General features: G+C 33.6%; 7 protein-coding genes across 7 annotated transcripts; 2 read left to right on the forward strand and 5 right to left on the reverse strand. All coding sequences in view use genetic code 12, as the record gives it.

Annotated features, from left to right (window-relative positions):
* Window positions 1-220: 220 nt before the first annotated feature.
* CD36_54490 (subunit of the dynactin complex, putative) lies at window positions 221-1252 on the reverse strand (the record flags this gene model as incomplete). The annotated part of the gene is made up of 1 exon (XM_002420698.1): window positions 221-1252. The coding sequence occupies one exon, from the start codon at window positions 1250-1252 to the stop codon at window positions 221-223; it is 1032 nt and encodes a 343-aa protein (XP_002420743.1).
* Window positions 1253-1421: 169 nt separating this feature from the next.
* On the reverse strand, window positions 1422-2528 carry CD36_54500 (uncharacterized GTP-binding protein, putative; the record flags this gene model as incomplete). The annotated part of the gene is made up of 1 exon (XM_002420699.1): window positions 1422-2528. The coding sequence occupies one exon, from the start codon at window positions 2526-2528 to the stop codon at window positions 1422-1424; it is 1107 nt and encodes a 368-aa protein (XP_002420744.1).
* Window positions 2529-2754: 226 nt separating this feature from the next.
* Window positions 2755-3459, forward strand: CD36_54510 (uncharacterized protein ygr272c homologue, putative; the record flags this gene model as incomplete). Its single annotated transcript, XM_002420700.1, has 1 exon — window positions 2755-3459. One exon carries the CDS (start codon window positions 2755-2757, stop codon window positions 3457-3459), a length of 705 nt encoding a protein of 234 aa, XP_002420745.1.
* Window positions 3460-3658: 199 nt separating this feature from the next.
* CD36_54520 (RNA helicase, putative) lies at window positions 3659-9439 on the reverse strand (the record flags this gene model as incomplete). Its single annotated transcript, XM_002420701.1, has 1 exon — window positions 3659-9439. The coding sequence occupies one exon, from the start codon at window positions 9437-9439 to the stop codon at window positions 3659-3661; it is 5781 nt and encodes a 1926-aa protein (XP_002420746.1).
* A 463-nt stretch (window positions 9440-9902) lies between these two features.
* Window positions 9903-11666, reverse strand: CD36_54530 (alpha-glucoside transporter, putative; the record flags this gene model as incomplete). The annotated part of the gene is made up of 1 exon (XM_002420702.1): window positions 9903-11666. The coding sequence occupies one exon, from the start codon at window positions 11664-11666 to the stop codon at window positions 9903-9905; it is 1764 nt and encodes a 587-aa protein (XP_002420747.1).
* Window positions 11667-14242: 2576 nt separating this feature from the next.
* Window positions 14243-15982, forward strand: CD36_54540 (alpha amylase, putative; the record flags this gene model as incomplete). The annotated part of the gene is made up of 1 exon (XM_002420703.1): window positions 14243-15982. One exon carries the CDS (start codon window positions 14243-14245, stop codon window positions 15980-15982), a length of 1740 nt encoding a protein of 579 aa, XP_002420748.1.
* Window positions 15983-16127: 145 nt separating this feature from the next.
* On the reverse strand, window positions 16128-18299 carry CD36_54550 (uncharacterized protein ygr266w homologue, putative; the record flags this gene model as incomplete). The annotated part of the gene is made up of 1 exon (XM_002420704.1): window positions 16128-18299. The coding sequence occupies one exon, from the start codon at window positions 18297-18299 to the stop codon at window positions 16128-16130; it is 2172 nt and encodes a 723-aa protein (XP_002420749.1).
* Window positions 18300-20925: the final 2626 nt, after the last annotated feature.

Genomic DNA, 20925 nt, shown 5'->3' on the forward strand with positions numbered 1-20925 from the left:
ACAAAGAAGGATGAATAAATACTTGATGGGAGGAGGATGAAGAATATTCTTATTCCTTTCTTTTTTTTTTTTTTTTTTCTTTTCTCGCTTCGACAAATCATTTTTGAAATCTCTCCCAATGGGGTATTCAAAACGAGGAAAACATTAGCGAGCAAGTGGTGTTTAACCACTAACCGGAAACCAATACCGTGAAAGAAAACATTTATTCTATATATTGAACTTAGTCAGTGGATAAACTATCTACTTTTAATATTAAATCACTAATTCTTTCTTGTACAGTTTTTGAATTTTTTTCAAAATTGTCTTCATAATCATTGATACGTTCATTTAATTTAGTTATTGTTTGATCCCAATTTTTCAAATCTAATTGTACATCATTCAATATTTGGTCTATACCATTAGACAAATCAATATTATTCTTCATTTCTTGATGTATGCTATTTAAAGTTTTCAATCTAGTTAATAGCATGGGTGCAACTTGATTGTATTTATTGATATTGGGTAATTTTTCATACAATTCATCAATCTTATCTTGTTTGGTGATTGTTTTTGTACTGTCATCATCTAAATCTAACACTTTTCTTTTCAAATCTAATTCTTCTAATTCTTTAGTAAGCTTTCCCACTTCATTTCTAATTTTGTCAAAATCATATTCTGGGTTCTCAACGATTGAGATTTTCCGTGAAAGATCATTTATAGTTAGTTGGACAGAAGTGGTTGTATCTTCTGTCCCCACGACTGATTCAAGTTTACTTAACCTGTTTTCCAAATCTATTAAACGATCAAAACTTTTAGATGCAACTGGGGTATCAGATTCAATGTGTTTAAATAAACTATCTATCTTCAACTGTTCAGATCGTAAAGGTTTTATGATTGTATTTTCCGATTTTAATTCTGATAGTATTGTCAATAATTGATCAGGTTGTTGTGAGACCGTATGATGGTCCTGTAATTTAATTTCTTCCAATTCTCTTGATATTCTAGAAAGTTTCTCCTCAGTGGTTTCTTCAACTTGGGTTACACTATATCCATTCAATCTTGAAAGGTTTCCCAGAAAATCAAAACCTGTTGTATCAACAATCTCGTTTCGAGCAAAAAGTTCTTTCGATTGATCGACATTAATGGAACTGACCTCTACATCAGGATCATTTGTAGTTTCAATCGGTAGTTCTATCTCACTTTCCACATCTGAAGATTCAAAAACTTCTTGGCCTTCATTGTCAATATCTGGTAAATCACTGTACTTGTTCATGCTTTATGGTGTTCTGGTTGTTGTGAAAATACGCGATTTTCAATTTTTCGGTTATTTTTCGGTTTTTTTTTTTTTTTTTCTACAATCTTTCCTTTACAAACTTCAATATTTCATTAGTTATTCGTTTTAAGTGCTATATTCAAAGTATTCTATAAATCCAACCACCTAATCACTTGGTGACAATTTGGACAACATCTTCATCATGAACTGGATGTGTCAACCCACATTTCTGTGGAGAATGCTTAGCACTTGAACCCCATACCAATGCGTACTTGAATTGATTTTTCATATCTCTATGGATGGAATCACATACTTCTAATATAGTACTATTGTTTCGTACCACCATTGGATCATCAAATTTTGGCTGGACCCCTCTTCTTTTAGTATACAATCTCAACAAGTCTAATTGACGCCATATTTCTTCTTTCAAATCTTCAATACCCAAATCCAACTCACACGACATCACCACTGTATTTGGCTCTCTGGCAAGTCTATCACATTCTTCCAATGAAACAGCATCTATTTTGTTATAAACATACAAACATTTGATGTATGATATATGTTGATCATTAATAACATCAATAAAGTCATCAATGGTGACATTTTCATCTCTTATTAATACATCAGCATTGTGTATTTTATAATCTTTTAATAATGCAGTGACAATTTTCTCATCCAAATATTTTGGTGGTGTAATTGAATTCATTTTAACCCCTCCTGTTTTCTTCACTTTGATGGAAATATTTGGTCTTTCTTTATTTAATCTAATACCCATTGATTCTAATTCATTTTCTAATATTTCACGTTGATCACCACCTTTTGTAGCATCCAAAACCATTAAAATTAAATCTGAAGTTCTCGATACAGCAATAACTTGTCTACCTCTACCTTTACCTTGAGAGGCAGCCTTAATGATCCCGGGTAAATCAACAATTTGCACTTCGGCACCATTATATTCCAAAATACCACCAACTGAAGTTAAAGTTGTGAATTCATAGTTGGCTGCTTCTGATTTTGTGTTTGTTACTTTGGATAAAAATGAGGATTTCCCAACAGATGGGAACCCAATTAAAGAAACTCTAGCGTCTCCTGCCTTTGCCACTTCAAATCCTTGACCACCACCTGAAGATCCTTGACCCGGTTGTGGTTCCAATAATTCTCGACGATAACGAGCAAGTTTCCCCTTTAAAAGACCAATATGATATTCTGTGGCCTTGTTTTTCTGAGTTCTAGATAACTCTTCTTGAATTTGAGCAATTTTTTCAAGTATACCCATTGCTTTGTAATTTGAATCTGTGCTGGACAACCAAAGAGGTTTTGAATTGGATTTTCTTTTTCTGAAGTGGTGAGTGAGTGAGCAAGAAGTAAGTGAAAAAAAAAATTGATGCGTAATAATTTTTTTTTTTTTTCCTCTCTCCCTTTGTAATCAATTTATATCTCATCTCTAAAGTTTGTTTTATCTTTTTCTCTTTCTTTTTCCAAACACTTAGAGACTATTCATTATGCCAAAAGCAGCAAAGAAACCCAGACATAAATCTAGAGGAGCTCCCATACAAGTAGCAGAATCTATTGGATCAGGATCAGCCAAAATAAAAAAGAAGATAAGAGATATAGAGCGATTAATCAAGAAAAATCCAAATCTTCCTGCTGACAAGAAAATTGAATATGATAGAGCCCTTAAAGCATTAAAGGTTGAATTACAAAATTCCCAAGTTCAAAATAAAGCTAAAGTATTAGCAAAAAAATATCATATGGTTCGTTTCTTTGAAAGAAAGAAAGCAGTGAGGAAATTGAAAAATTTACGTAAAGAATTTGAAGAAATTTCTAAAGCAGGAGTTAGGAAAGATATTAAAAAGGCTAGAAAACAATTAAGACATGGAGAAATAGATTTAGCATATGTTATTTTATTTCCTAAAACTGAAAAATATATTTCATTATATCCATCACCAAATGATGAAGATCAAACAGATCCAAATGTCATTAAAGGTTTAAAAATTACTGAAGAACGAAGACGAGAATTTAGAAAACAGGTTGAAAAATTGATGGAAGAAGGAAAATTACCATTCTCTATTGATGATGCATTAGAAGGAAAGAACGTTAGATTGGATAATGAGAGAAACCAAAAAGCTGTTCTCACTGAAGAAATTGATGCTCCAGAACAAAAACAAGATGAACAACAAGAAGAACAAGATGATTTCTTTGAATAAAACAGAAATGGGGCAAGAGTTGTCAGATGTTTATTGGAGGTATAGGAAAAGTAGTTGTATAAGTAAGATTGTATATTTTTTTTTTTTTTTTTTTTAATTTTCAAGGTTGCAAATAAGCCAACAGAATTTTCGTCAAGGGTCTTCTATTCCTCGTACCTTACACCGTTATATATATGTATTATCAATTTATATATCTATATCAAAGAAGAGAAATCTTTTCCGAATAAGCAATATCTAACCCATCATTCACACATTCAAGATAAAGTTCTTTTCCAAACAAATCATCAGGAATATCAAGATCACATACTATAATTCCTTTCTTGTTTGACAACCTAGGTGAAGCTCTCTTTAGCAAATGTAATTCTTTCTCGTCATGCAAAATAATAAACCATGATTCTCTTTGTGGTTTAGGGAAATGTGGACAATACACTTTAAAGTCGTTGTTCAATGGATAATTATCATGAATTAATACAACTTTTATCAAATTTTGCTCTTGTTGTTTAATTTCCAAATTCCCAGTAGGCAAATGTGATGCAATTTTAACAAACTTTTTTTTTGCCTCCTCATCATTTACCTCATGATAATCATTTCCTTGGTTCTCAATATTCTCTCCACTAACACCTAATTTCTTTGCTAATCCAAATAACTGTCCTGTTTTCATTGAACCTAAATACTTCAATGTATGCTTTGTTTTACCTTCATTAACCAATTTCAATCCAGGTAATGCTGAAACCGGATCATCATCGTACCAGTACCTTTGTTTAATACACTGCATCAATTGAATAAACGACATAACCACCTTGAAATAACCCAACTCGGCTGCCGCATCAATATAGGCTTGTAAAATACGCAAGGCTTGATCCAATACCGAAATCGTATCTTGAGCATAATCGGCAATTGGCAATTCAACACGACTCATAAATGCTTGGATTAACAAATAGGCCTTCACATGTGGGTCCCATATAAACTCACAATTCAAATCTTCTGCAGGGTATCTCATTGATTGGGACATTTCCATATTAATCAACTCCTCTCCATGTCTCGTTGCTAATTCATTATATTCCGCTGCTTGACAAAGAACTCGTAAACAGTCTCTAAATTCAAAATCAGGAGTAACAGTATTAACAAAGTTTCTTATGGTTAAATGCGACAAATAATAATACGATGATATTTCCAAGAATGGCGTGGCATGTAACTCATCTGATCCACCAGTATAAACACATTTTGATTCCACTAAATTCTCAATAGTCAGATCAATCAATTTTGCCAAATATTGTGAAATACCATATTGAGAAATGTCTTCAATCCCATAATAAGTGGGGTTGTTATGGGCCCTTCTATAAAGAAATGTCCAAGTTAAGAAATCCATTGCTTCTTGTCTTGTAGTAATTGTACCAGCAGAGATTTCTGCACCAATATGGTTATCTAACACCTTGTGTAAGGAAGATTCAACAGGAAATCCCAAATTCAAAAAATGTTTATAAAATACTTTCTTCGATTCCTTTGTATAGACTATGGCAATACCACTAGTGTCATAAGCTGGACGACCTGCTCTCCCCATCATTTGTAAAATGTCGGTTAAATCCATATCCCTGTATGCTTCTATTTTAGCATCAAAGAATTGCGTTCCCTTGATGATAACTAAATGAGCTGGTAAGTTGACACCCCAAGCTAAAGTAGAAGTGGCAATCAATATCTGGATTTTCCCCTGTTCAAACAATTTATGGGATATCTGACGGTCAGATTCAACCAACCCAGCATGATGCAATCCCATACCAAACTGAAGAGACAATCGCAAGGTATCATCTTTAACATTTTCTAAAATATCTTGCAATTCATCGTCAGAAATTTTCAAAAATCTTCGAGGATTGTTTTCCATCCCACATAAATGTATGAGATCTAACGCCGTAAGTCTCGTTTGACGACGTGAAGCTACGAATATCAACACTGGCTTATTAGGAGAATGTTGCTTGATGGCCATAAATGCTGGTTTATTCATCGTCTTCATCAATGGACAAAACGCAAGGTTTTCAGGAAACCCATCAATGTACATTTGCAACGGTACAGGACGAACCGATTGTGGGAAATTGAAAAGACCATTCTTCACACCTAACCAACCGGCCATATCAAATGCATTTGAAACTGCTGTTGACATACCCAACAATCTGATTGGTTTTTTAGTTTGTGATGAAATGTAATTCATACGACTAACAATCATTTCTAAAATAGGTCCACGATCACTTGCCAACAAATGAATTTCGTCCATAATTACTAGTGATACTTGTTGCACAAACTTTCTTGTTTGCCAGTTACGAGAAATACCATCAAACTTTTCTGGTGTAGTAATAATTATATCTGCTTCTTTGACTTCTTGAATTGTTGGAAGTGAATCACCTGTCAATTCTACTAATCTATGACTTGTGTTTTTGCATATACGTTCCCTCCAATCATCCACTCTCTCGCGCACCAATGCCTTCATAGGAGCAATATAAACCACTTTTGACAGGGGAAACTCATTGAAAGCATGCCAAATTGCTAATTCTGCAACCACTGTTTTACCTGACCCCGTGGGGGATCCAACAAACACACTTGAGTTGGTGTTGTATAAGGAATGGAAAACCATTGTTTGCATTGGGTTGAAATATTTGAACTTGGATGAATATATTTTTTCCACGTCTGGATTATGCAATGCTGTGACAGGTAGTGGTTGCAAACGTAACAAATCAGTTTTAATGGTTTCATTTGATGGTCTTATCAAATGTTGGAATGAGACTGCATGTACTGTTTCAGAGCCAATCCACAGGTCCGATACCACTCGAACCACGACTTGTGTTGGTAATGGATCCGATAAGGGAATCATAAAATCCATCTCATGTGGACTATGTAGTTGCTTCTTGTGTAAAATGAATTTCTCAACATGCAAAATTTCAGAGCGATCTGACTCTTCGACCGTTAACCAAAAAAATTGGGCATTGCCATGGTATTTCTCATCCCAAACAAAGTCAGGTTGCAAATCAACATGTACTCGCATCACATTAGTTGTAATGGGGAATATTTCCGATTCAATATCAATAAAAGGAAACTTCCCAATAAGCTTGTACAAAATACTCCCCATTTTGAAATTATGCACCAAATCTCCTAGTTCACCTGCTTCCATATCTCTAAGGGTAAGCATAGATGGATTTTTGGCCTTTATATTGCGCAACACCGGTTGTGGTAATTCAAATTGAGTCATTGGATGTTCAAATGCCCATATTCTTTTGTCAATAGATTTGCACAATGATAACATTATTTTCATCAATTTACCCCATCGTCTATTCATAGCGATTAAAAATAAGGACCGGCATATTCTTGCTGAATTTTGGGCTACATAGTTGGAGTCTGATATTAATGCTGAATCCTTGATGTGAGCTTGTGACACAAATGCCTGAAGCAAAATATTTGTTTTGCCTTGAGGTGAGTCAATATCTCCTGCAACTTGACATGGTGCATCTTCTTCAACCAATTGCTTCAATTCCTTAGATTCTTCTTCTCTGAATTTTATGCTGTCAAATTCACTACTCATACTTATCATTGATAATATATCTGCTTCAGTTGCTAAGGGGTTCATCATTTGATTGAATATTTCGACGGAGTTGCTGAGTAAATAAAAATCAGATGCAATTCTCCCCAAATCCTTGGGGGTGAAAGCCTCAGAGTTTTCATCAAATATAATCATTTGTAAATGGTGAAGTCTTTTGGCACAAGTGAACACCATCTCTCTTCGTCTGTTTGTCAATGTGGGATCTTCTTGTAACTCCTTCCAATCAATTCCATAGGCAAATGGATTTTGTTTCATTCGAACCATCATATATGTATACCCAAGCCATTGTACAGCTTCTTCGACATTTGTCACGGTACCCAATGAAATCTCCGCATTTAAATTATCAATGAGTTTGTCTCCAAATTTAGATTCAATTGGGTGTTGTTGAGTAAGTAACGAAACGTAATGATCGAGCTTATCACTTGTAGTACACAAAATACCAGTACCATACTTTTCATATTGCGGTCTACCGGCACGACCAAATATTTGTATCACATCAGAAATTCCCAAATCAACAAACCCACCAGCTTTTGAGTCATAAACTTGCGTTCCCTTGACAATAACAACTGCTGCTGGTAAATTAACCCCCCAGGCAAGTGTGGCTGTACAACACAATACTTTAATTGCCCCACTTTCAAACATTTTTTCTGTCAAATTACGGTCGCTACGCAACATACCAGCATGATGGACACCAAACCCATGAACAAACAATTCTTTTAATTCTTTGCTTCTATTTTTATTTGAGGCTTCTCGTTTGAATTTCTCGTATGAATCTGCTTCAGAACAGTTGAAAATATCCAGTTCTCCATATTCTACTGCCATTCGAATAAAAGTTCTAGCTGTGTTTACAGTATCCTTCCGAGAATGCACAAATACCATCACTTGAAGTCCTTGGTTGATATAATCAGCAAGTTTTTCATATGATACTTTGTCTATGTTTTCTCTAGCCAACTTTGAACCTGCCTTACCTCGAACACCTAAAATCTGTTGCTGCAAGGGGACAGGTCTAAAACTTTGATCAAAATAAAACATCCCAACATTTCTATTGACACCAAGGAAATCAGCAACGTCCATAAAGTTTGGTAATGTGGCAGACAACCCCACAACTCTAATCATCAGTTGTGTACTTTCAACTTGTCGCAAAGTACGAGCAACTAATGTCTCTATAACGGAACCTCTATCTTCATGCAATAAATGAACTTCATCAATAATCAATAATTTGACTTTAGCTACCAACTCAGAGTCACCCGTCAGTTTTCTTGTCACCACATCCCATTTTTCTGGAGTAGTCACTATGATTTGTGTGTTGATTATTTCTTGTCTTGTCAATTGCATATCTCCAGTCAATTCACGAACATTTATACCTAACCATTTGAGTTTTTTGCTATATTTTTCCACAATTTCTGCTGCTAACGCCTTTAATGGAGCAACATAAACAATTTTAAACTCATCGTAGTCAATATCAACAGAGACATTCCCATCATCGGTAACAGTTTCAGTGACAAATTGATTGATGGTATGCAATATTGTTAACAAGGCCACATCAGTTTTACCGGCACCAGTAGGGGCACACACTAACATATTCTCATTGGTGTTATAAGCAACTGGATACACCAAACTTTGCATTTTGTTAAGATTTTTATAGCTTTTAAATGTGCCTTGACATAAGAAATCCAAGTCAGAAATTTTAACCAAATTCTTTTCTGATATCCATTTATTTGGTTTGTTTTCAGGGTAAGGAATCACTAATTCTTCGTGAGTGGCGTATGAATCTCTGGTAGTCCCTTGTGGCAATGAAAATTTCTTACCAGTTATGGAAATTATATTCCCAACATCAGGGTTTTTGAATACATTAGGATATTTTTGATGAGTTGATTTGGGCAACAACGATTGGTTTTTGGTTCGTTGATGATTGTCGATAACTTGTTGGGCTCTTTCTTCAGGTGACATTAATGCCAGAGATTCCCTAGTGGAGAATGATTGCTTGTTTTGTATTATTTTGGAAATAAGATCAAATTCATCAAACCCTAATATATCAAACAATGATGATTGAAGTTCTTCATCGGTGGGGCTTTGAAGTAGCAATGATTTGACTAAAGTATAAATCTCCAGTTCCTCAAGACCACGTTGTTTACTAATATTATTACACGCATCTTCAATTTCATGTATCACAACATCATTATTTATATTCTTGTTTCCAATATGGTTTAATGAATCTATGGTCACATTGGCAAATTTATCTAAAATTTTATCTATAGGACTGATTTTGGCATTTTCATTGTCTATGTTTGGGATCTTTTGTTGTTTGTTTCCAGTATTTATTCTATTTAAGGCATCTATCATGGGCTGCATAGCCTGCATGTACGATTTTGTTGATGATACTGTGTAAGACGCCATTGTAATTGTCAATTGGGTGTATATGTTTTTAAGAGTGGAACAGAAGTAGCAGTTTTGTAGATCAAAAAAATTTCAACCACATTTCTCATAATCAAAAATGCTCCCAAAATAAAAATTCTCAGGATGAGTAATATTTAGAGTAAACAATAAACATTGTCACAACTAGAAATGAGGAGCAGCACAAGTATGGAATGTAGAGTAGTTTAGAAGAATGGAGCTCCTTTATATACATTTGTTAACGACCCTTGTTCAATAATTTTCTTTTAATATTTGCACAAATGTTAGTGGTAAAAAAATACACTCAGCATTTTCGAACGTTACATTTTGTTATACTAGATAAACATCATAAACACGTTATTCTTTCTTATAGAAGGACATCACTAAACAAATTTCTTTTAAGATAACCATAAAAATATCTAAACTAACGAAGAATTGAAAAAGAATCTAAAAGCTTGTAATACCTTTAGACTTTTGATTCGATATGAGATGCTTCCTCAACATGCTCAGTATCAAGAACAATACTCTTAAGGCCAGTATTACCCATCTTTTCCATCATTTCACCGGCATCAAAAGTGTTTGGAGTAGTGTATTTGAATTTTCTTGCTGGGACTTTATCTTCAAACATCTTATCTAATTCAGCAAGAGTTCTACCTTTAGTTTCTGGCAATTCAAAGTACACCCAAATAGCTGATAAAATTGCGAAACCAGCCCATAAGAATGCCGATTTTGCTTTCCAGTTCCACTGAGTTGGATTCAACATGTATGGAGTTACGATAGCAATGATAATACCAGCAATATTAAACAAATTTCTTGCTAACATCACTGTCTTGGCTCTGAGTTTGGACGAAGGCATCTCACCAACAATACAGTAACACATTGGTCCAATAGTTAAATCATAAACAAATGTGTAAACCAAAAGCATACTACCAACGGCCATACTAAGTGACTTCTTGTCGGAAGTACCCATACCACCAGTAAGCAACAAAAGAAGAGTCATAGTACATAATCCATAAAAGTAGATTGTGAAACGACCACATTTTTGTGACAAGAACCAAGATCCAATGGTACCAAGAATTCCTAAACAATATTGAATAATTGAGAAATTGAATGACATGGAAACTGGTACACCGGCGTTTTGGTAAAAGTATGTTGAATAACCCATCAAACTTGAACCGGTAATGTTTTGAATTAACCAAGTAAAAGCAGCAATTCTAGTTCTTCTAAAGTTTGTTCCTTTAAAACATTCGATAATAGATGAACCAGCAGAAACAGCGTCTTCTTCTTTGATAGTCATTTGGATTTTTGTCAACATACTTTGTGAAACAATAGATTTATCTGGGATATGTTTATTTTGAGACAATAAACGTTCCAACGAATGTTTGGCTTCTTCCAAACGACCTTTCCTGGCCAAGAACCAAGGTGACTCAGGAGCAAAAAAGATACCTGTCATAATTGGAATGGGCCAAATCCATTGAATAGCAAAGGCAATACGGTATGCATGAGGATCTGTCATTTCCAGCACTGCTTTAACGACCCCAGATGAAATCAATTGTCCGAACACCCAACAACAGTTAATATAGGTGGTAAGATAAAGTCGCAATGTGGTAGGGGCAATATCCATGGCGTAAGAAACACACACTGTTTGATAACTACCCCAATTAATCCCTAACAACACATAAGAAACCATCAAAACACTAACATTTGGTGCAAAAAATTGAATGAATATTAACCCAATGGATGAAGCCAAAGCTGGAATAAGAGTGTACCTGTAACCAATAATATCGACCAAATGAGCACCAATGTAAACACCGACTAGTTGACCAGTTTGATAACACATCGACAACCCAAGTTGATCCTTGGCAGGGACTTGATATTCCCCTAAATCTTCGTAGTATCTACCAAATTTTTTAGCAAAACCTTGATATGCATAAAAACTAGCAAGCAAATTGGTATCATAACCTTCCATAATCAATGCAGTTGATAAAACGACTGACCAAAAACAAGCTTTAGGGAAGGTTCTTATACATTCTTTAAGCGGCATAGTTTTATCTCTTTCATCTTCAGCCTTAGCGGTATTGGACATATCCAAGAACTTGGAAATATAGTCGTCGACATTGTCTTGACCAGCATTGGAAATATGAGAAGCATTAGTTGTCTTGTCATCCACACTCACAATAGACGGAGTGGAAACGTTTTTTTGATCTGGCCTATATTCTTCAATGGTCATGATGATTGTATCCCCAGTGTTGTAGATTTTTGAAGGTATACTTTTGTGAGAACCAACCCAATTAACATGTTTATTATGTGGTCATTATTACAGGTATTTATAATATTTCATACTTTCTGTTTCTCCAAGCCAAGAATACAAGTTTTGTTTTGTTTAGTAGAGGGTTTTTGAGGTTTTAATGCACAGTCTCGGCGTAATTCCAGTGTTTTTTGATTTCACACACAATAGAAGCACAACATTAGTGGGGTGCCTTTTGTTTTTGCATTTCTTGGTTGGTATACTTTTTAAAAAAAAGTCTTGGTGCGGCAATAGAATCAATAACCATTTTCCCGAAAATTGTTGCGAAATGAGAGGGGTGGGTTGGGGGAAGAGGCATACGAGTTGTTGTTGTTGTTTTGCTTTTGGCCTTTCAACCTAATTTTTAGAGTTTTTTAGATCTCGCGAAAAGTTACTCCTACAATTGAACGTTACATGGAAAACCATTTCAACGGTGAAAACAGTACTTCAGCAAAAGCAACTAAAGAAAAGAGAATAGGTTCCAACACTTGTCATAATCCGAGTATCATAACAAGTATAGTAGTCGTTCATTGTCGCAGCCTTGACGAAAGGGTTATCCCCCACAAAAGACTATTCGTAAAATACTTTTCACTTCATTCCAGTTGATCACAAAATACCAAAAACCACAAACGTATGAATACTGTTCAAACTTAACTCAAATGACAAGAAAATTATACTAAAACAATCTGTCGCAAACTGAAATCAAGTTTTCTTGTTTGTGCAGAATTTATCTCAAAATTGATATGGAGAGAGAAAAAATATACCACGTCCATTTATCGTACTCACGAAAGGATATTATTTAACTAAAAATAACGACAAGAGACGAGTTTTTTTTTTTGACAAACCATATCTGCCAGAATATATGTCAAAAAACAATAGCAAATTAATCGTCTGACCCATTCATAAATGAAACAACCTCATTATGAACGAAGGTGAAAAAGAATCCAATAATCGGGCATTTTTTAAAGGCAAACCTTGTTCATTTTTCCTTCCCAGTAAGTAATTACCGGATGTAATAATCCGCCCGAGGTCTCACTTTATTATATTTGGTGATATTTGTTCCGGAACAAAGAACATTTCTTTTTTTTTTTTTTTTTACATTGTGGAATAGACAATATATTTTTTGTTGAGTAAACTAATGCGGTGCCATGCGGTACGATTTTTTTTACCTGTGCGGTCCTCGTTCTCGTTCCCGATATTGGCCGTCTCGAAGGAAATTGGTGCAACGAAGCAGCGCCATAAATTCCGGTTGCATAGTTATCGCTGTTGTTGGGTTGAAAAAGAATAAAATAAACTATGTTACGGGCGAAACATCAAGCCACCCTTTTACAAACCACCATATTTCCATTTAATAGAGGGGAAAGAAGTATAGTTCATCACACCACACAGTAACATGGAGAAATGGCGGGGAGAAGGAAAAGATATCTTAGATGTATTAGGTACCTACTATTAGTGACACCATGTTAATGCGAGGAAACAGAAACCAATTGCTTCCCCAACAATGAAGTATTCATGTTGAATTGCTCAAAGTGAACCTATTCTACATTTTAGACTCACAAGCCGAGACAAGAATAATTAATGAGAATACTACAAGGAAATAGTTTTTAAGATTACTCCTATCAAACGGTTGGTTCACATACATATAAACCGTTGATGCTGGATCTTCGATTGTCAAAATCAAAGCATCGGAACAACTACTCCAAGAAAGGTGCCTTTTTTTACAGGAGTAAGCTTGGTTTCAACAATATTTTTTTTGGAGCTATTGTTTGTCGCTGGTTTTTCCGACGGTTACAAAATGAAGGAAGAGAGTACTTTAAACTCTAAGTATTATGTTACTCCTTTCATTGTTTATATCATCCCAGATGGCGGGTTAAAGCCACCCAATACAAACTAATCACAAAACTGAAAGAGTTTTCAAATCATTGCGAGAAATATTGCGAAAATATTCCGAGAATTATTGCGAGAAGATAACCTTAAGAGTAATGCTGTATATGAGTTGCTAATGGCTACCTCCAATGCGGTTTTCTTTAAACTTGATAAAGATTCCATAATTATGAGTATTAATAAGTACTTGCACGAGGTTATATTTATTGTAGACTTCATCCCCTCTACCAACATAACAGCTTGTTTGCAGTTATATAAATCGATGTTAGAATCTACGTCTTCCGGAGAGGGATTTGATTGTTATTTACACTATCTTCGAACCCACTGATATACAGGACATTCCAGTTTTTCACAACATCCCTATTGTTTTAAGTTTCTTCGTTTAGATAAAAAAAAGCACTTATTATCGTCATAATTATCGGAATAATTGTATTAAGCGAGAAAAGTTGCAAAAAGAATATGGTGAGCGGGGGAAGAAAGGAAGTATAGCTCCACCACTTAATTCTGAATTTTCCACGTAAGCAAATAGAACGTCTAGGTATTGAAAAATAATATTTATATCCCTCCGTTCCTCTTCTTTGTTTCTATAATTTTTCTCAGTACTCGTTTCTTCTTCATTAACCAACCTATTAGTTATGACAATTGAGTATACTTGGTGGAAAGACGCTACTATTTATCAAATTTGGCCAGCTTCATATAAAGATTCCAATGGTGATGGAATTGGTGATATTCCCGGGATAATTTCTACATTGGATTATCTTAAAGAATTGGGTATTGATATTATTTGGTTAAGCCCAATGTATAAATCTCCTATGGAAGATATGGGATATGATATTAGTGATTATGAATCTATAAACCCTGATTTTGGTACTATGGAAGATATGCAAAATTTAATTGATGGATGTCATCAGCGAGGAATGAAAATTATTTGTGATTTAGTAGTCAATCATACATCTTCTGAACACGAATGGTTTAAACAATCAAGATCTCTGAAAACAAACCCCAAAAGAGATTGGTATATTTGGAAAAAACCTAAAATTGACTCTAAAACAGGAGAAAAATTACCACCAAATAATTGGATGTCATACTTTTCCGGGTCAGCCTGGGAATATGATGAATTAACTGATGAATATTATTTAAGATTATTTGCCAAGGGGCAACCTGATTTAAATTGGGAAAATGAAGAATGTCGTCAAGCAATTTATAATTCAGCCATGAAATCATGGTTTCAAAAAGGGGTTGATGGATTTAGAATTGATGTTGCTGGTTTATATTCTAAAGATCAATCATTCAAAGATGCTCCTATTGTTTTCCCTGATCAAACGTATCAACCATCTGGTGATTTAACTTCTAATGGACCAAGAATTCATGAGTTTCATCAAGAAATGTATCGTGAAGTCACTTCTAAATATGATGTTATGACCGTAGGGGAAATTGGCCATTGTGATAGAGATGAAGCATTAAAATATGTTAGTGCTAAAAGAAAAGAATTAAACATGATTTTCTTATTTGATTTGGTTGAAGTTGGATCAAATGATCAAGATAGATTTAGATATAATGGTTGGAATTTAATTGATTTCAAAAAGGCAATTAAAAATCAAAGTGATTTTATAAAGGGTACCGATGCTTGGTCAACTGTTTTCATTGAAAATCATGATCAACCAAGATGTATTTCAAGATTTGGAAATACTAAATCATTAGATTCATCAGTCAAGACTGGGAAATTATTAGCCATGTTACAAACTACATTAACGGGGACATTGTTTATTTATCAAGGACAAGAAATTGGAATGACCAATTTACCAAGATCTTGGTCGATCGATGAATATAAAGATATCAATACCATTAATTATTATAAAGATTTCAAAAAGAGATATGGTAATGAACCAGATTTTAAACAACGTGAAGAAAAATTGTTAGATGTGATTAATTTAGTGGCAAGAGATCATGCTCGTTCACCAGTTCAATGGAATGATAATGAACCTTATGCAGGGTTTTCAACACACCAACCATGGACTAGAGTTAATGATAATTATAAACAAATTAATGTTGCTAATGAATTAAAAGATCCAAATTCAGTATTAAAATTTTATCAAACTTTATTGAAATTAAGGAAAAATTATAAAGATTTATTTATTTATGGATCATTTGATATTTTAGATTTCAATAATGAAAAAGTGTTCACCTATATCAAGCAACATCAAGATGGAAGTTTACCTAAAGCTTATGTGACACTTAACTTTGCAAATGAACTGATTCCATTTAAACCATTGATTGAAGGAGAATTTAAATTGATTAGTACCAATGTCCAACAATCTGAATATGATACATCAGTTTTGTCTCCTTATGAAGGTAGAATTTATATCGTTGAATAGATTTTTTACTAGTTAGTTTGAGATTTATAAAAAGTTATTACTAAAATACATATTGTTTACTTTTATTAGTATTGCTTAAAGAAAAATAATGCAAATTAACATGAGTGTCGATAAAAAAATACTATAAATAAATAAACTATCTGGTTCATTGATCAACGTGTTTAACTGGTGCTGGATCCAATTTATATTTACCAAACAATTTAGGAATTAAAACTTCATAACCAACACTTGGACTACTTAAATCAGATTTATCTTTTTCAAATCTTAATGTAGTCACTAAAGAATCCAGGTATAATGGATATTTCACATGTCTACTATCAACTGTTTGATCTTTTAATAAATCTGTGTTACTACCGTCAAGTACTGGTTGAGGAAATTTACGAATCGGTTCTTCTTCTTCTTCTTGATCGTTAGAAGAAACATTATCCTTATAAATGATTGATTGCTTGGCAAGAATTAAATCACTCCAATTTCTTTCGTTTAAAAATTGTTTATTATCACGATTTGATCCATCAAGATTTTTAATAAATAACGGGAGAATATCTTCGTCGGTATCACGATTGAAATGATGAATGCCACTTCTTTTATTTAATAATGTTGCCATAGCATCAGGAGGTGGTGCATTAACTATAGCCGAACTAGTAATATTAAATAATAATCTTGGATCATATTCTGGAGTTTCAATAACATCTTTATTCAATTTTTCTGTCAGTTGATGATCACCATCATGTAAAAATTGATGAGCATTAGGGTGGGAATGAAATTTTGATTTTAATCTTCCAATACAACCCAAATGAACGTCTCCAGATAATATAGTAATTCTGACCCCATTGGCAGCACCAAATTCTTGTAATCTTTTGATAAGACGATTACGTTCTGCCTTGTGATGTTTAGAACACCAATGATCATTTAAATCATCCAAGACTTCAACATCACCATCAAATTCATTGACTAAACCTTTGGCGATGACTCCCTTTTGAGCTAATTTTCTAATGGGGATCAATGCTGTTGATGTTAAAACTTTTTCCAACCATACTAATCGAGGGTATAAAATTGGTACTCCCAACATAACCAATAAATGTTTTGTGTCTGAAGTACTACCAATTTCTTTCTTTAATCGATCGAAAATAATATTATAAGTTGATGGATCGACTATCTGTTTTAATTTTCTTTCAGTACGACAATCTAATCCCAACAAAGAAATTTCTTTACCTAATCTCATAAACACTGAATGATTTTTTTGTTTAATAAATGGTCCTGTAGTTGATCCTAAAACCCATGATGGATCAGATAAATGTAATTTTTCTTCCGGGTTAATATGATGTTGAAACAACATATAATATTTATAAGCAACATTACCCACGGCAGTGAAAATGGGGGCATTCATAGTAGAATCATGATACGATCCAAACCCATCAATTATATCATGATCATCAAAAATATTAACACAAGGGATTTGAGCAGAACTTAAAGGGAATAATGATTCTAATACACTAGAATTAGTCCCCTTCCAATATCCTTTACCAAACCAACCTAAATAATGATTCAAATAAAATTGTTTAAATTCATTAATAATTTCATCATCCACAGGGAATGATTTTTTCTTTATAGGGTTTGAAATTTCTGTCCACTGCTTTAATCGTTCACTATGTAATTTAATAGCATCACAATAAATTTGATCACCACCACCTAACATCACATGATAATGTTGTTTTGAATGTTTAGTTAATACATCTAACCATAAGGAGGACTTGTATTCATTGGCATCAGTACCTAAACTGAATCCATTACATGAATAAGATATAACATTCATTGATTGGGTTTTACTAGGTAAATAAAATTGGAAATTGGGTTTAAAATGATTATCAATGAAATATTCTACTTTTTGTTCATTTTCCGTCAAAGTTAATTCAATTGAATATCTGTAAAAGGAATAGTCATGTTCTTGATAAAATTTAACTCCAGGAAATTCACCAGTAGAAAATTTGGCCAGAGCAGCCGTGGTTGATGATGATGAAGGACCAATTTTATAAGTAATGGCCGGTCCAGTCTCATTAGGAGTTGCCTCTGTGTCTTTAATGACTAATAATATACTAGCACGATAATTTGGATCTTCATTGCTTTCATTGTTTTCCCAAGTACCAACTAATCTTAAAATTGGTCCACAACTGATAGTATAGTTACCTAATGTTTCATCATTGGGCGGTGAAGTTGGAACATTTGCTCGAGCTTGTTCATTAATTTTATAATAATCTTCAATTGGAATTGGATTAAACCAATTGTCATTGGTCTGTGTAGGGTTAGTTGATGAAGGCATTTTTAGTTGAAGAAGAAGAAGAAGAAGAGGTATGAAAAAAAATTAGACATGGTGATATTTATTATATTCTAAAACCCTCGGCAAAATTTCATTTGTTATAAATCTCTGGCGTAATTACCAATTTTGGTATAAATAAAACCAAAAATAGCAAACAAAAAGAAAAGGCTAAAGCAACTTGAAATTTAATTTTTGCCCAAACAAACAAGGTAGCAAAAATTTCAGATCTAAAGATTGTATATATATCAGCTAATGGTTATACCTACTGTCTTCACATAATCTCTTTACTCTTTGTTGAAAAGAAGGAGGATGAATAAGATTGGTATCAACAAAGTTGGAGAAAGTAAAGGCAATTATAGGCATAGCAACGCAGATACAGATATATCTATCCATGTAACTGTATGTATGTCTATGAATTCTATTAATAACTCTTGCTTATCGTGGGAAATATTTGGTCAGGTGGGGGAGGGAGATATTCTGACCATTGTCGTGTAAGATAATTGTAATACAAAGTGGCTTGTCCATTTCACCACGTCAAAACCTTGTCTTTAATACACGACCCTTGACTCAATTCTCTTCTCTTACAGAAATCTCAATTATGTAATCAATTTGAAAACTTCTTATCAAATGATGTACAATACAATTTTGCTTAGACCAAAATCCATAATTCTTTACAGACATAATATATGTGCTGGGTCCTGAAAAAAAAAGAAGTGTGGAGAGGGGTCCAATTAATTTCAGATATTATAAGAAAGTGGCTTTACGTACTCATAATAATAATAATTACTCCCATGATCAGGCAAATCGGTAGTGGAGTGGATATCGTTTGCAATGTTCTAGACCATTTTATGTAAGAAGAGTATTGAGTATTTCTCGAGAATACTCTTGTTGTTTTTTGTTATCTATAACAATGTTGTTCGTCAATACAACCTTTAAATCACAACAACAATAAAGAATAGACTATAAGGTAACAGAAAGAAAAGTAAAACGTGGGGCAGGAAAAAAAGATAGAAAAAGAACTTTGAAGATAATATACTTTTACTATTGTTACTGAAGAGTTGTCTAAACAAGAATGTTACATATTCTAACTATCTAAATATATGAAACAAACATAGTTGATGAGAATAATTAATATTAGTAGAAAACAGTTACTTGTGGAAACTCGTTTAATTGTAAGTTTGTTTAATCCAGTGATCAGTAACCACTGTAGTAAATGCCGATAATCACTAACAACTGCTGCAATTTGAAAACATATAAACCAACAAAAGTAATCATTTCATTGTTAATATCACCCTAAACAACTCTTAATGAATAATTGTCTTTGTTTGTATTCTCTTTTTGGTGTGATAATAAATTATGATCATCATGAGAATAGATTTGTTGGGGACGGAAAATTGGCAGCATTGCTTGTGGCTGCGCTCAACAATGTTTAACAATGGGGGGGGAGTACTCAAATCAAACAGTATTATCTTTCAATAAAACAATTTTATATATATATTAGATAGTTGCATGGTTGATAATCATAATAAAAAAAGAACCATTTATCTTCTATTGGTTGACGATGAGACAAAACCAAGGGGTGCGTAAGGGGTGTGTGGTGTGTGCGTATGTGGGAAAACTACTGGTGTAGTAGTAGTAGTCAGGAACAACTTTTGTAAAGAGTTACAGAATGATAAGTTAGACATCGATGAAAACACTCATGGTTGTTATTGCTACAACAGTATTATGTTTATAGGAGGTGGTGAGTTACTGCTAGTTAGGGTAAAACACAAGAAAAGAGATTAATTCTGTTGTTCTTGTTTGAGAATTGAATTGATCCAGCCATGCCTATGCAACTGGTCTCAACCTGATACTGTTGAAATGTACCACACAGGTAATGTTTTGTTACGCGAGAACTAAGCGGCAATAAATATATGTTTCATAAGGTATACTTTTTTTTTTTTTTTTTGGGAGTTGATTTGGTTTGAACATACTCCCTAACAGAAATCATCGTATAATATTGTAAATGTTGATTTGTACCCTTGTTGGATTGGAACATTGAGAATTGAAACAATATCTCATTACTAAATATATAGCAAGACATACACAACACTACATGTTGACTGATGTTAGTACTAATGGTTTCTTGTGAAGAACAGTCTTTGTATTAGTCTAAACGAAAAAGAAAATAGGAAGATCTACAAAATAATCAAGTATGTGTGATTTACCCTTTCTTTTCGTTTCGTCTAATGATGTTTAGAGTTTTACTCCTCCTCCTCCTCTTTCCCCTTACTTGCTCTCTCCTCCTCATTATCAAATTAATGTTGTAGTTAAGAAACATTCGTTTGCTTGTTTCTCAAGAAATCATCAATCTAACAACTACCTTTTTGAACAAGTGAGCTTAATTAAACAATGTAGTCTTTTTCTTTCTTTGTTTCTATTCTATGCAAATGAATTTCCCAACTAAAAAAAGAAGAAAACAATGTTACTCTAAGAACTTCTGGACCTACCTATTCTTATTATTATACTTTAACTTTTACAAAACATGCATAGATAACTTTGGTTAATTCTTGCTTGCATTTTTTTTTTTTTTTTGCAAACAAACTGTACACAATTGATTAAGATCTACGGATAAAAAAACCAATTCCTT

Source organism: Candida dubliniensis, chromosome 5 (assembly GCF_000026945.1).
Source record: "Candida dubliniensis CD36 chromosome 5, complete sequence".
Taxonomy (NCBI): Eukaryota; Fungi; Ascomycota; class Pichiomycetes; order Serinales; family Debaryomycetaceae; genus Candida; species Candida dubliniensis.